The sequence below is a fragment of the Pan troglodytes genome, chromosome 14 (assembly GCF_028858775.2).
Source record: "Pan troglodytes isolate AG18354 chromosome 14, NHGRI_mPanTro3-v2.0_pri, whole genome shotgun sequence".
NCBI lineage: Eukaryota > Metazoa > Chordata > Mammalia > Primates > Hominidae > Pan > Pan troglodytes.
Window position 1 is genome coordinate 19,622,352 of NC_072412.2, and position 12,466 is coordinate 19,634,817.

The 12,466-nt window shown below is 47.9% G+C and overlaps 1 protein-coding gene across 5 annotated transcripts in view; it reads right to left on the reverse strand.

Moving 5' to 3' along the window:
* CRYL1 (crystallin lambda 1) overlaps positions 1 to 12,466 on the reverse strand; it is a 122,428-nt gene that overhangs the window by 9,323 nt on the left and 100,639 nt on the right. For all 5 annotated transcript variants that reach the window (XM_001147202.7, XM_001147059.7, XM_009426694.4 and 2 more), the window contains one exon: positions 434 to 539. In XM_001147202.7, the coding sequence (XP_001147202.1) occupies positions 434 to 539 (106 nt within the window). The remainder of the gene's footprint in view (positions 1 to 433; positions 540 to 12,466) is intronic.

Genomic DNA, 12,466 nt, shown 5'->3' on the forward strand with positions numbered 1-12,466 from the left:
AGAAAACCTTGCTCATATTTGGGCAGAAGATATATCCAGCAGAGGTCCCTGTGGGTTAAGTCAGCCCCCTATCTTTTCGTCTTGCCTCTGTAAATAATGTCATCATCTTCCTCAGGAAACTACCACTTTCCCTTCTGCCAGGCTGGGTGACATGCTGCGAAGTTTCTGTGACATCACCAACCTCTCTTCCTTTGAGCTCTCACCTGAGCACAATGCACCACACGGAGCCCTGAGGTGCATGCACTCCACATGGATTTACAACTCAGTACACAGCGTTTCGAATCCCTGCCTTGTCTGTGAATCACCAGGGCTGGCCGTCATCTCCTATATACTGTCTCTATTCAGTTGTAAGAAAAGGCAAAACGTGACTGTTTACAAAACCCATGACAACACTAAATAGAATGGAATTCCCATCCTGGCCCCAGATGCATACCTTCTGCATTGAGATGCATGGTTTCCAGGGGTCCAATGAATGCATACCGCATGCCCAACCCTTCTGACATGACAAGGTCCAGGTCACTAGGAGACACGATTCCTTCCTACGTGGAGAAATTGGGCGGCATAGATGAGTTTTGTAAAAAGACAATTTCATGACCACCACTTCCATCCTAACTTCTTGAGAGCAGGATCCCAAAATCTTCTCCAAAGCCCTATGCAGGGTGAGTACCACTTACCGAATACGCTTATGACCAGATATGTTTTGGATGGCTGATATTTTTTAGATTTTGGAATATTAGCGTATGCATAATGAGGCATTTTGGGGATGGGAGCTGAGACTAAACACAAAATCTATTTCTGTTTCATATACACCTAGCCTGAAGGTAATTTTATATAATATTTTCAATAATTTTGTGCATGAAATAGTTTGTGTACACAAAACCATCAGAAAAGCAAAGGTATCACTATCTCATTTCAGTGCTCAAAAAGTTTTGGATTTTGGAGCATTTTGGATTTTGGATTTTCAGATTAGGGATGTTCAACCTATGATAGTGTTTTGATTGAATTTTGCATGACAAAACTATAATATTATCATATGTTATAAATGGCTTGGCGTGGTGGCTCACACCTGTAATCCCAGCACTTTCGGAGGCCGAGGTGGGGGATCACCTGAGGTCAGGAGTTCGAGACCAGCCTGGCCAACATGGTGAAACCCTGTCTCTACTAAAAATACAAAAAATTTGCCGGGCATGGTGGTGCATGCCTCTAGTCCCAGCTACTCAGAAGGCTGAGGCACGAGAGTCACTTGAACCCAGGAGGCAGAAGTTGCAGTGAGCTGAGATCATGCCACTGCACTCCAGCCTGGGCATCAGAGCAAGACTCTGTTTCAAAATAAATAAATAAATAAAAATTAAAAAAAAATACACACACACACACACACACATATGTATACACTAAAAAGAGATTTTTTGTGTGTGTGTGTGAAATGGTCAAATACAAATTCACCTTTTCCATCCCTGCAATCTACTAGGGGTTGAAATCAATTCCTCTTGACCTCCCTGCCTCCTTAGCTCACCCTATAACCTACGGACCGCCTGCAGCTGCAGGGAGTGGGAGAGGCTGACGACAAGGGGAGCGTGAGGACGGAGCATTGTAGTAAAAGGACATGAAGGATTTTCTAGATTTCTGCCTAGGACCCGGGGGGGAGTAAGATTAGAGCCATCAAAAGACGTGGGAAGGTGCTCTCCAGGCTTCACATGCCTGCAAGTCCGGCCTTGTTCAGCTTTTAATGAGTTCGTAAAAAGTGATATTCTTTGATGAAATGCAGCTTAGAACCATGGGTTTGTTTGCTAAGGTGGGGCCCTGGAATCTTCTGCAATGTAAATTGCAAAGCAAGAGGCAAGTTGTTATGTGTTAAGGTTAGACGTCTGATCAGCCACCTGTGTTCCTTGGCCTCACGTGGCTTTGGGGTGGAGGCAGGGAAGCGCAGATAATGATCTGCAAGAGCTGCGCTCCACTGAGGTCCCTCCCGTCAGAGGATGCCTCCCCCTTGGGCATTTCCACTGTCAGGAGGGCGGACGGAGGGAAGCCGCCACCTTTTCCCCTACGCCTTCACGGCTCAGACAGGCAGCACTCCCGCGGAATCCGCCGCCCCAGGTCTCATCTGAGCGCTGTCTTTCACCAGAGCTCTGTAGGACTGAGGCAGTAGCGCTGGCCCGCCTGCGAGAGCCCGACCGTGGACGATGAGTCGCGCCCTTCCCATCGCGGCCTGGGCGGGCCCGCCTGCCCTCGGCTGAGCCCGGTTTCCCTACCCCGGGGCACCTCCCCTCGCCCGCACCCTCCCAGGCTTGCGGGTAGAGCCTGTCTTTGCCCAGAGGGCCGTCTCCAAGCTGGGGGCTTGCTCCGCCCGGAGGGCTCTGCGGGGACCCTGGCACAGCGGCCTGCAGGGAGGCACCCTCTGCCCTGCTGCGAGCCTGGGGCGCCTGGGCCTGGCCTCGAGGTTCCTGGGCCTCCAGGGCAGCCCCAGGGGTCCCCCAAGAAGCGAGAAAAGGGGTTCGAAACCCCCGCCGTGCCCCGCAACCGGCTGCGGCGGGCGACAGCCAGGTGCCTCAGGTCCGTGTGCTGGCTTGGACACCGTCCTGCGTCTGCAGAGAGCGCGGCGGTGAAGCGGGAGCAGGCGGCCTGGCCCAGGAGCCAGGACGGCCACAGCCACGCCACCACCGGCGAGGGCGAGGGCCAGGGCCACTCACTGTGACCCGCGACTCCCTTTTAGACAGCCACTTTGCATTTCGTTTTGTTTGCGCACACGGGACACAAGCATATCGAGACTGAACAAGCCACAGCCCACGTTTCCAGGAGAATTACAAAGCAAACGCTTGGCCTCGCCTGCCGCAGACTCCGCCCGCTTCTAGAGGCCCGCACCCTGACTCCTGCAATAGCGGCTTTCCCACTTTTCAGACTGGCCGCCCGTGTTCACATTCCTCAGCTGCAGAGTTTGCTGCTGGCCCATTTCTAATCTTCCTGTAAGTGGAATCACTGAGCGCGCGTTCTTTCGTGACTTGTCTCTCACCATCCTGTTTCTCAGATTCACCTGCGTCATGTGTCCATCTCCTTGATGCAGAGACATGAGTTTAGTCATCCACCCTGCGGCCATGAGCCTTTGGCTAGTCTGGGGCTCCTGTGAGCAGGGCAGCCAGGGTCGCGCGCACAGGGCCCGGGCCGCGGCTGGGGCCCAGAGCATCCTTCTCCCCCTCACTGCGGCGCCCCGGCCTCCAGAATCGTGTAGAAGAGGTCCCGTCGCGCCTCAGCCTCGCCACGCTTGGTGTCCTCACCCTTGCAAAGTTTCGCTAATCTGGTAGGGTGAAATGGTATCTCACCGGGTTTCCTTCGAGTTCTAAATCACCCTACCACATGTTCACTGACTGCTAAGGAGAGCGAATCAGTCTGTGCAAGTCACTGCAATGCTGAGGAGGGTCGCCTCCTTTCACTCCCAATAGCGAAGCTGTAACGGGTCGGGGCATCACGGGCGCTGGGGGATATCTACCTAAGGCCCACAGAAACTCCCGGAACCGTCAAGAATCCCGTGTGGAACACAGGCATTGTCGCCTCCTCTCCCTGGCAGGAGGTCTGGAGGCAGGAAGGGTGGCTCCCTGCCCTCTCTCCAGGCTGCTGGAAGGCCTGGGCTGTGGCCCCTCGCACCCCCGTCGGCTCTGGAATGCTGTGAAAGGCAGCCAGGCGGCCTGCAGACGCTCCCTCACCCTTGCTTTCCAGGCCAACATTCCAAACAGCCCCAAGTTTTCATTTTAGTATTCAAACTGGGAAGTATGCAAACATGGAAGCCACCCTATACTTGCAGTGTTATTTGGCTTGGCTCTTTTAGAATCGTATTTAGTATTTTTAGAGCTGATTTTTAAAAAATCATTTTTAGGATTGCAAAATAGAAAAAAGGTGAGCCACTCAAGAGTAGGTCCTTTTTGGTTTGTATCATCTGAGCTAACAGCCCCTGACTAACGCCTGAGAAGGGTTCTCCATGCTGCCCCATGACCTGGGAGGAACCACCTTCCCTCCAACTCCCATGTTCTCAGCTCTGCCTGATTTCGTCTAGTGGAGGGCTGTGGGTCTTCCATCAGTCACTATTCACCAGTAGAACAAGTTAGAAAGGGAAAAACGTTTTGATACTTTCCCTTCCTCACTGCTTCTTTCTGCCCATTTGAATTTCTGAAATGGATTTCTCAAAGCTTGAGTTTTTACCAAGAAGCTAAATATAGAGAAAGAAAAGGACCACAAGGCATTCAGTTGAGAAGCTCCACAACTAGGATATCATGTCCCCAAGGCAAACTTTTGAGTTTCTCCCTGCTGCACTTGGTGCTGAACTAAAGCTTTCCCATTTAGGATGTTTTGAAGCTCAGGTTGCTTAATTTTGCCACTGAGCTTAATTCCACCCAAAGCCTTGTGACATCTGTGGCCTAATATTATCATAACAATGACAAATAATCATTTGTCACTGATAAATAATCGCAGCAGCATGACAGGCAGAAACAAGTGCTTGTGTTGAAACAGGGAACTGACAAGCGATTCCTTGGAATAGGTGACGGGCAACACAGCTGTGCGGAGATGGGAACCCTACCTGAGTCCAGCCTTTCTGTGGTTCTGTTAACATTGATCAGTTTAGCAATCAGTACTTACTCCATTTTAAGGTAAAATTCTCAAGTCACACATACAAAGAAAAGATTCTTTAAAAATCATACAAAGCAATGAATACTACAATCACTGTTAGTTCAAAACCTGGTTTCGTGTCCTGAAAATCATTGGGCAAAGAGATCCCAGACAGTGTTAAGGAAACCCTTTTATTGAAAAACTCCTTGCTTCTGCTTTCTTAGTTAAAACCTGAGATTTTTCCACAGTGGAGTAACACATGCATAGCTGGGGCACATATTTTGCACCTGATTTGGTAGGAGAAAATGCCCAGGCTGAGAGGAGCCACAAGACCGTCATCCGTGAAGTAGGAGAAAATGCAAGATCATTAATAACGTACCCAACTGCTATGAAACAAATGTTAAGTCGAATGAAAGGTTTAGGGATATATCACTCAGGGTTCTACCAGACAAAGCCAGTAAGATTCACACACATACATACGTACATCAAGAGATTTATTTCAAGGAATTGGCTCATGTGACTGTGGGCCTGGCAAGTCAGAAAGCCATGGACAGGCCATCAGGAGGGCAGGCCGGCAACTCCAGGCAGGAACTACCCCACAGTCTGCAGGTGGAATTTCTCCTTCCTCAGGGAGATCTCAGTTCTGCTTGCAAGGCCTTTCAGTGGACTGGATTTAGCCCACTCAGACTATGGAGAATAATCTCATTTACTTAAAGTCAACTATGTACCAAATACCTTCCCAGCAACATCTAGACTGAGTTTGACTGAGTGACTGGACGCTCTAGCCTGGCCGAGCTGACCCTCTCAGGGGACAGATACCCTCGGGGATCTTGGATCAAGCACTTCTGTTTGTTTGTGGGGTGGGGACGGGGAGAAGAGGAAGCAAGACATATCTAACAATTAACAATAGCAAAGGGTTAACAGATGCTGTGGTACTTACTCTGGTCCTTCGGACAGTCCCAGAAGAAGAGGAAGGCAGGAGAGAAACTTGTGTGGTGGAGGCACATGATATTTGATGGGTAAATCCTCCTCCGTGACTATCTCCTCTACTGATCACCAGCTACACCGAACCATCTTTCCTTCTCTATAATCATCCCATTCCTAGATTTAATTTTCTGATTCGTGTATTTTTGCATGCCCTCATTTTCATTTGCTTTTCTCATTTTTCTTCATACCATTCTTCCTCATCCACTTCTTTTTTACTAATTCCCAGCTTTTGATCTTCTATTTTGTTTTGCTCTACTTTTCCCCCAAACTTGGTCCTGAATTTTCACATTTTTCTTGTGCAAACACTACTATAACTTTACTACTACTATCACCAGCAGGAACACAGACTTGCCACCCAGGAATTTGGATGAGGTTCTATTCAAGTCCTTCCACTCCTCAGCTAGAGTTTGGGCATAAGTCCACTGTCAACTGAGAAACAGGAGAAAAATTAAGAGTCAGGAGTCACAAAAGGTTTTATCTTAGGTGAGTGTCAAATAAAGAAATGCAACAGCGAGAAGTAGAGTACTCTGCCACCTTCAGCCCTACGAGGGCGACATGAAGAAAGCACTGGGCTTGTGTGGATCACCCCAGGGCGGCGGCCAAGAAGAAAGGATTACACCAGCACGTCCACCTCAATCTCTAGTGAAAGAAAGGATGGAACAAAGTTAAATCTCGGTGATTTTTCTCATCTCCAGAGATGTTCAAGGACAGACCCAGACAAGAACAATCACTTGTACAGAAATAACTCGAGCATGAGCCAGGGTACTAGACTATCCCTCTGAGAAACATCCAGCCCTAGGGTCCTTGCAAATGCTACAGGGAGTAACAGAGTTAGAGATTAAGTTTTTTATTATTATTATTATTTTGAAATGGAGTTTTGCTCTTGTTGTCCAGGCTGGAGTGCAATGGCGGGATCTCGGCTCACTGCAACCTCCACCTCCCAGGTTCAAGCGATTCTCCTGCTTCGGCCTCCGAATAGCTGGGATTACAGGTATGCGTCACCACGCCCAGCTAATTTTGTATTTTTAGTAGAGACACAGTTTCTCCATGTTGGTCAGGCTGGTCTCAAACTCCTGACCTCAAGTGATCCACCCGCGTCAGCCTCCCAAAGTGCTGGGATTACAGGTGTGAGCCACCACATCTGGATAATTTTGTACTTTTAGTAGCGATGGGGTTTCTCCACGTTGGTCAGACTGGTCTCAAACTCCTGACCTCAAGTGATCCACCTGCCTCAGCCTCCCAGAGTGCTGAGATTACAGGTGTGAGCCACCACATCCGGCCTAGATTAAGTTTATATTGAGAACTACCAGAATGATTCATGAGTCTCTCATGAGAAACTAGTTGGAATTATGAGTTTGTTCCCTCCACTTATACATACTGTACCCACATGTTTTCGTTTTCTATACTCTTCGCCACATGTTGCTTCCCCCACATGCAACAGGAAACTGGCTCCACGGCAAGGGTGAAAAAGATCTGACCCAGTGGTCCCCACCCACGCCACCTTCCAGGGAGAAGGTGAGGCCAAGATGAGACTTTAATAAGTCGAAAATAAAAGACTGCTAAGTGCTGCCCCACAATTACTCACAGGCTTGTGGTCAGGTTTGTGAGCTGCTTGGCCTGTTGCCGGCACTTACAAGCTTTCTTGGAAGCAAGACACAGACATTCCTGCGGAATGACTTGAGCAAATTTTGCTAACGCTACAAGGGTTGATTGAACACCACCACATTGAACTGATGCAAGAGGACACTGAATCACACCCATAAAACACCCGTCCTGTCAAGAGTCTTCCAAGAGGACGCGCAGGAGTCAGCGCTCCGGGGAAAGAAGATGAGAAACACCAGGTGGACCACCCTGGCCAGGCTGCTGGGAACAAGCCTACGTGCACAGCTGCCGGAGGAGAGGCGGGTCTCCCCTCTGGGAGGCATCTCAGCTACATCTATCAAGTTATAAAAATGTTACTCTCCCGCAGGGTGAGCCCACTCCCAGAATTATTCCAGAAAAGACTCCAGAAGAAGAAACCATATGTGCAAAGAGGCTCACTGAGGCCTGACCTTAAAACATCCCGCAGTAAGGGAAAGATTGGATTTAAAAGAAAAAAAAAAAGACCAGCTAAATGAAATATCATAAAGCCATTAAGAATGAATAAAAACTTGAGCAGCATGTTCATAATAGAGACTAGACAGGAACAAAGGAAAATGAAAGCAATTGACTTAGGGTAGAGCAAACACAGGTGGAGTTTTTCCCTTTGACTTTTCTTTAAAATAGAGGTTGTGTGTGTGTGTGTGTGTGTGTGTGTGTGTGTGTGTGTGTGTGTGTTTTGAGACAGAGTCTCACTCTGTCGCCCAGGCTGGAGTGCAGTGGCGTGATCTCAACTCACTGCGACCTCTGCCTCCTGGGTTCAAGCGATTCTCCTGCCTCAGCCTCCCGAATAGCTGGGACTACAGGCGCCTGCCACCACGCCTGGCTAATTTTTTGTATTTTTAGTAGAAACAGGATTTCACTGTATTAGCCAGGATGGTCTCGATCTCCTGACCTCATGATCCGTCCGCCTTGGCCTCCCAAAATGCTGGGATTACAGGCGTGAACCACCGCGCCCAGCCTAAAATAGAGCTTTTAAATAGAAACAAACAAACAAACAAACAAAAATGGAAAGGAAAGAGAGGAAAGACTTTGCCCTAATAAAAGGGACATTCCAGAATACTTCAGGCCCCAGTGCTAATTCCCTGGTGCACTTTTTCTTAGAACACTGTGTGTATAATGATGCTTTTAGGGGGAAAAACAACAGTATTATAGAGTTTGAAAGAAAGGGAAAGCCTCGACTTTTAAAACAAACACAACAGCAAAAAGAATCCACCATTGTGTATGAATGTGAATACATTCACTTCCATTCTATGAGGGTAGTGATACTTTAATTGAGGGGTCCTCTGGGAATACAGTTTACTACAATAAGTTTTGAACCAAAGAGTGTAAGCCCTGACTCCAAAAACAGCCATGGAGCACAAGCCCCATATCTGCCTACTCCCCACATCTTTACCCAGAGATGCTTCCTGCCTTGATGGCCCATAGGACTCCAGTGGCCTCTCACCTGGCTTCTACCTGCAGCTGATGGAAGGCACAAAGGCTGGCTCCCACAAGGGAAGAGGGATGCGGTGTCATTTGTCACCTCCCGCCTCTCTTCTCTTTGCCTTTTCTCTTGGGGGCTGCTCACCCCCATCCTCTACTTCTGGGGACCCTTACCCCTGGCCTGTTAACTTCCCAACTTCAAACTGAGGGAGCTGAAATCCATCATTTATATTCACTGCTCAAGCACCTATTGGTAATGATTGCTAGAGGGTGTTACAGTAACAGCATTTTCATTTATTTATTTTTATTTTTTTTTTAGAGTTAGAATACTAACATAGAAGCTTTGCAGCATTTTGGGGATTTTTAATGAGTATGTGGTTGATGTTATTCATTTGCTTATTAATGGGGATACAGGTATCTCTAAATTCATAAATCAGCAGTATCTCTCTTTTCAATAGGGTTTTGTTGCTCACCAATATGACTACTCAGAAAATGGCCACCCACAAAATAATAAATAATGGTATAAAAATAGTCTATTTCTTATGGAAAATTGCTGCTAGAAAAAAAATCCTAATTAAGGCCAGGCACAGTGGCTCACACCTGTAATCCTAGCACTTTGGGAGGCCAAGGCAGGCCGGTCATTTGAGGTCAGGAGTTCAAGACCAGCTTGGCCAACATGGAGAAACCCCATCTCTACTAAAAATACAAAAAATTAGCCAGGCATGGTGGCATGCGCCTGTAGTCCCACCTACTTGGGAGGCTGAGGCAGGAGAAGCCTTTGAACCTGGGAGATGGAGATTGCCATGAGCCGAGATCATGCCATTGCACTCCAACCTGGGCCACAGAGTGAAATTCCATTTCCAAAAAAAAAAAAAAGTCCTAATTAACTAATGATTCCAACACAGCAAATAAAAGTTTGCAGATAGAATTCCAGTTGCTGTGGCAGTTGACGTTATCCCTGCGAACATCTGCACTACTCTAGAGAGAAATCATTACAAGGTACAAACGTGCTCCCTTGCACCTCCAGCCAGGCTGGGGTCGCCCAGCAAGTGTAAGCAAACCTGTGGGAAAGCTGAGCTGGACTTGGCTCTGCACACGGGTGGCATGCAGCTTCTGACTCTAACATAGAGGAGGAGAAAGCTTTACAAATATGCTTAGATGCCATTTCTCTGCCAAAGCCACCAGCCTTTCTGGAAAAGTCTTGCACTCCTGCTTTCCTTTTGGAAGAGCCCCACATTCCAACAGTTTGTCATGTGCATCCTAACCCATCTCGAGTGGTATCTACAGTCTTTCCAACCAAAGGGCCATGCTACTCTACGAAAAATGCCACTGGAAGTTTGATAGGGATTGCACTGAATCTGTAGATCACCTTGGGCAGTATGGACATTTTAACAATATTAATCATTCCAATCCATGAACACAGAATGTCCTTCCATTTATTTGTGTCTTCTTCAGTTTTTTCATCAGTGTAATTATAGTTGTCAGTGTACAGATATTTCACTTTCTTGATTAAATGTATTTCTAAGCATTTTGGGGGCAGCTATTGTAAATGGAATTGTTTTCTTGATTTCTTTTTCACGTAGTTCCTTGTTAGTGTATAGAAATGCTACCGACCTTTGTATGTTGACTTTGTATCCTGCAACTTTACTGAATTTATTTATCAGTTCCAACAGAATTTTAGGGTTTTCTATATATGAGATCATGTTGCCAGCAAACAGTGACAATTTAACTTCATTTCCAATTTGAATGCCTTTTATTTCTTTCTCTTGCCTAATTGCTATGGCTAGGACTTCCGTACTACGTTGGATAGAAGTGGTGAGAGTAGGCACCCTTGTCTTGTTCCTAATCTTAGAAGAAAAGCCTTCAACTTTTCACCATTGAGTATATTTGCTGTGGGTGTGTCACGTATGACCTTTATCGTGTTGAGGAACCCTTCTTCTATATCTAATTTGAAGAGAGTTTTATTATAAAATGATGCTGAATGTTGTCATGTGCTTTTTCTGCATCTGTTGAGATGATCATATGGTTGTCCTGTATTCTGTTAACATGACATATCACATTTATAGATTTGCCTATGGTAAAGTATCTCTGCACCCTGTGATGAATTCCCCTTGATTATGTTATTAAATATAGGATCCTTTTAATGTGCTATTGAATCCAGTTTGCTAGTGTTTTGTTGAGGAAGGCCAGACTCTACTCTCTATTTGACTGGAGGCTCTCTCGGTGGACACTGAGTACTCACTGATTCATGGGTGTGGGGGTGTGGGTTCTTTTTTTTTTTTTTTTGAGACAGAGTCTTGCTCTGTCACCCAGGCTGGAGTGCAGTGGCGTGATCTCGGCTCACTGCAACCTCTGTCTCCCAGGTTCAAGTGATTCTCCTGCCTCAGGCTCCCAAGTAGCTGGGACTACAGGTGCACACCACCACACCTGGCTAATTTCTGTATTTTTAATAGAGACGGGGTTTCACCTTGTTGGCCAGACTGGTCTCGAACTCCTGACCTCGTGATTCCCCCGCCTTGGCTTCTGAAAGTGCTGGGATTACAGGTGTGAGCCACCACGCCCGGCCGGGAATGGGCTCTGATATAGTTCTAGGGCTCCTCAAAATAATCTTTCAGTACTTCCCTGTAGATGAAAAATATCACCTCTCTCATTGCTTCTGGCAGAAGATCATTCATACAGAGCTCTCTGCATTTGAAGCCAACAAAAACACAGGTCTCAATTAACCAGGAGGCTGGTCCTAGCAATGTGGGTGATATATCCGCTCTAACGACCCTGCTGTCCCAACAGAGGTGCCGCTGAGTGGCTGGACTGAGAAGCAGCATGCGGACTCTGTTGGAAAGGAGCTGAGGAAGAGGACAGGCACAGTGGAGCTAGGATGGTCTTCAGCAAACCTCCCGGGGACTAGAAGCTGGGATAGTCAGAGCCAAGAGAGCTCTCCAGTACCCTCTGGTAAGGCCCTTACTCCCACAGACACACTGGCCACCCAGACTTCAGAAGGCGCAGAAGACAGATGCCAGCTGAGCAAAGGGACAATGGCCCAGGCCATGTGAGAGAGGAAAGAAAGGCACAGCATCCTGGGGTGCCCGAGGGATCAGCTCTAAGCGGCACCTGGGGCTTTGGACAGATGCTGTCAGAGGAGACAGAGACTGAACAGGTCACAGAAGGAGCCTGGTAGGAGAAGCAGGGGAAAGACCCCCCAACCCCCTGCAGAGCCCGCACAGGCCTAGCCCAGGGCAAAGCCGGCAGAGGGAGAACACATCCTTTCTGGGTGATGTGAGCCTCAGAGCAACAGGAAGAAAAGGCAGCGCTGAGATACACGGAGCTCTGGAAGCCCCATCAGCGATTCACTCAGATGCTTCAAATGTTGTGTCTTAAAAAAAAATCCTAAACTCTTAGGGTTCAGTTTTCAAGTAGGTAAAATGTAGAACCCCTCCAGCTGAGGCATGGTGCGGAGGCCAGACTTGGCTGTTTCCTGGCTCCCCCAACTTCCCTACACACTGGGCCCATCGCTCTATGTGACTTCGTGCCAAGACCAGGCAGATGTTGCCAATGTCTGCGCTGTGCTATTTTACTCAAGCCTCAACATTTTCCCCCGGACACATTCCAGGTGCACCACAGTCTGAAGCAAACCACAGCAGTTCACTTCCAATGCCGTCCTTCCCCAGAAAAGCTGCCAGCAGGACCCCGTCTCCTGTTGGCGGTGGCTCCGCACAGGCTTCCTCTTGTCAAGCTCTGCTGCTTCCAGCCACAAGACTGCTGTTCCTGTCCTTGACCTCAAAGCCTATGAAACGATCATGGAGCCCAGTTCTGCTCCTCCTTGGAG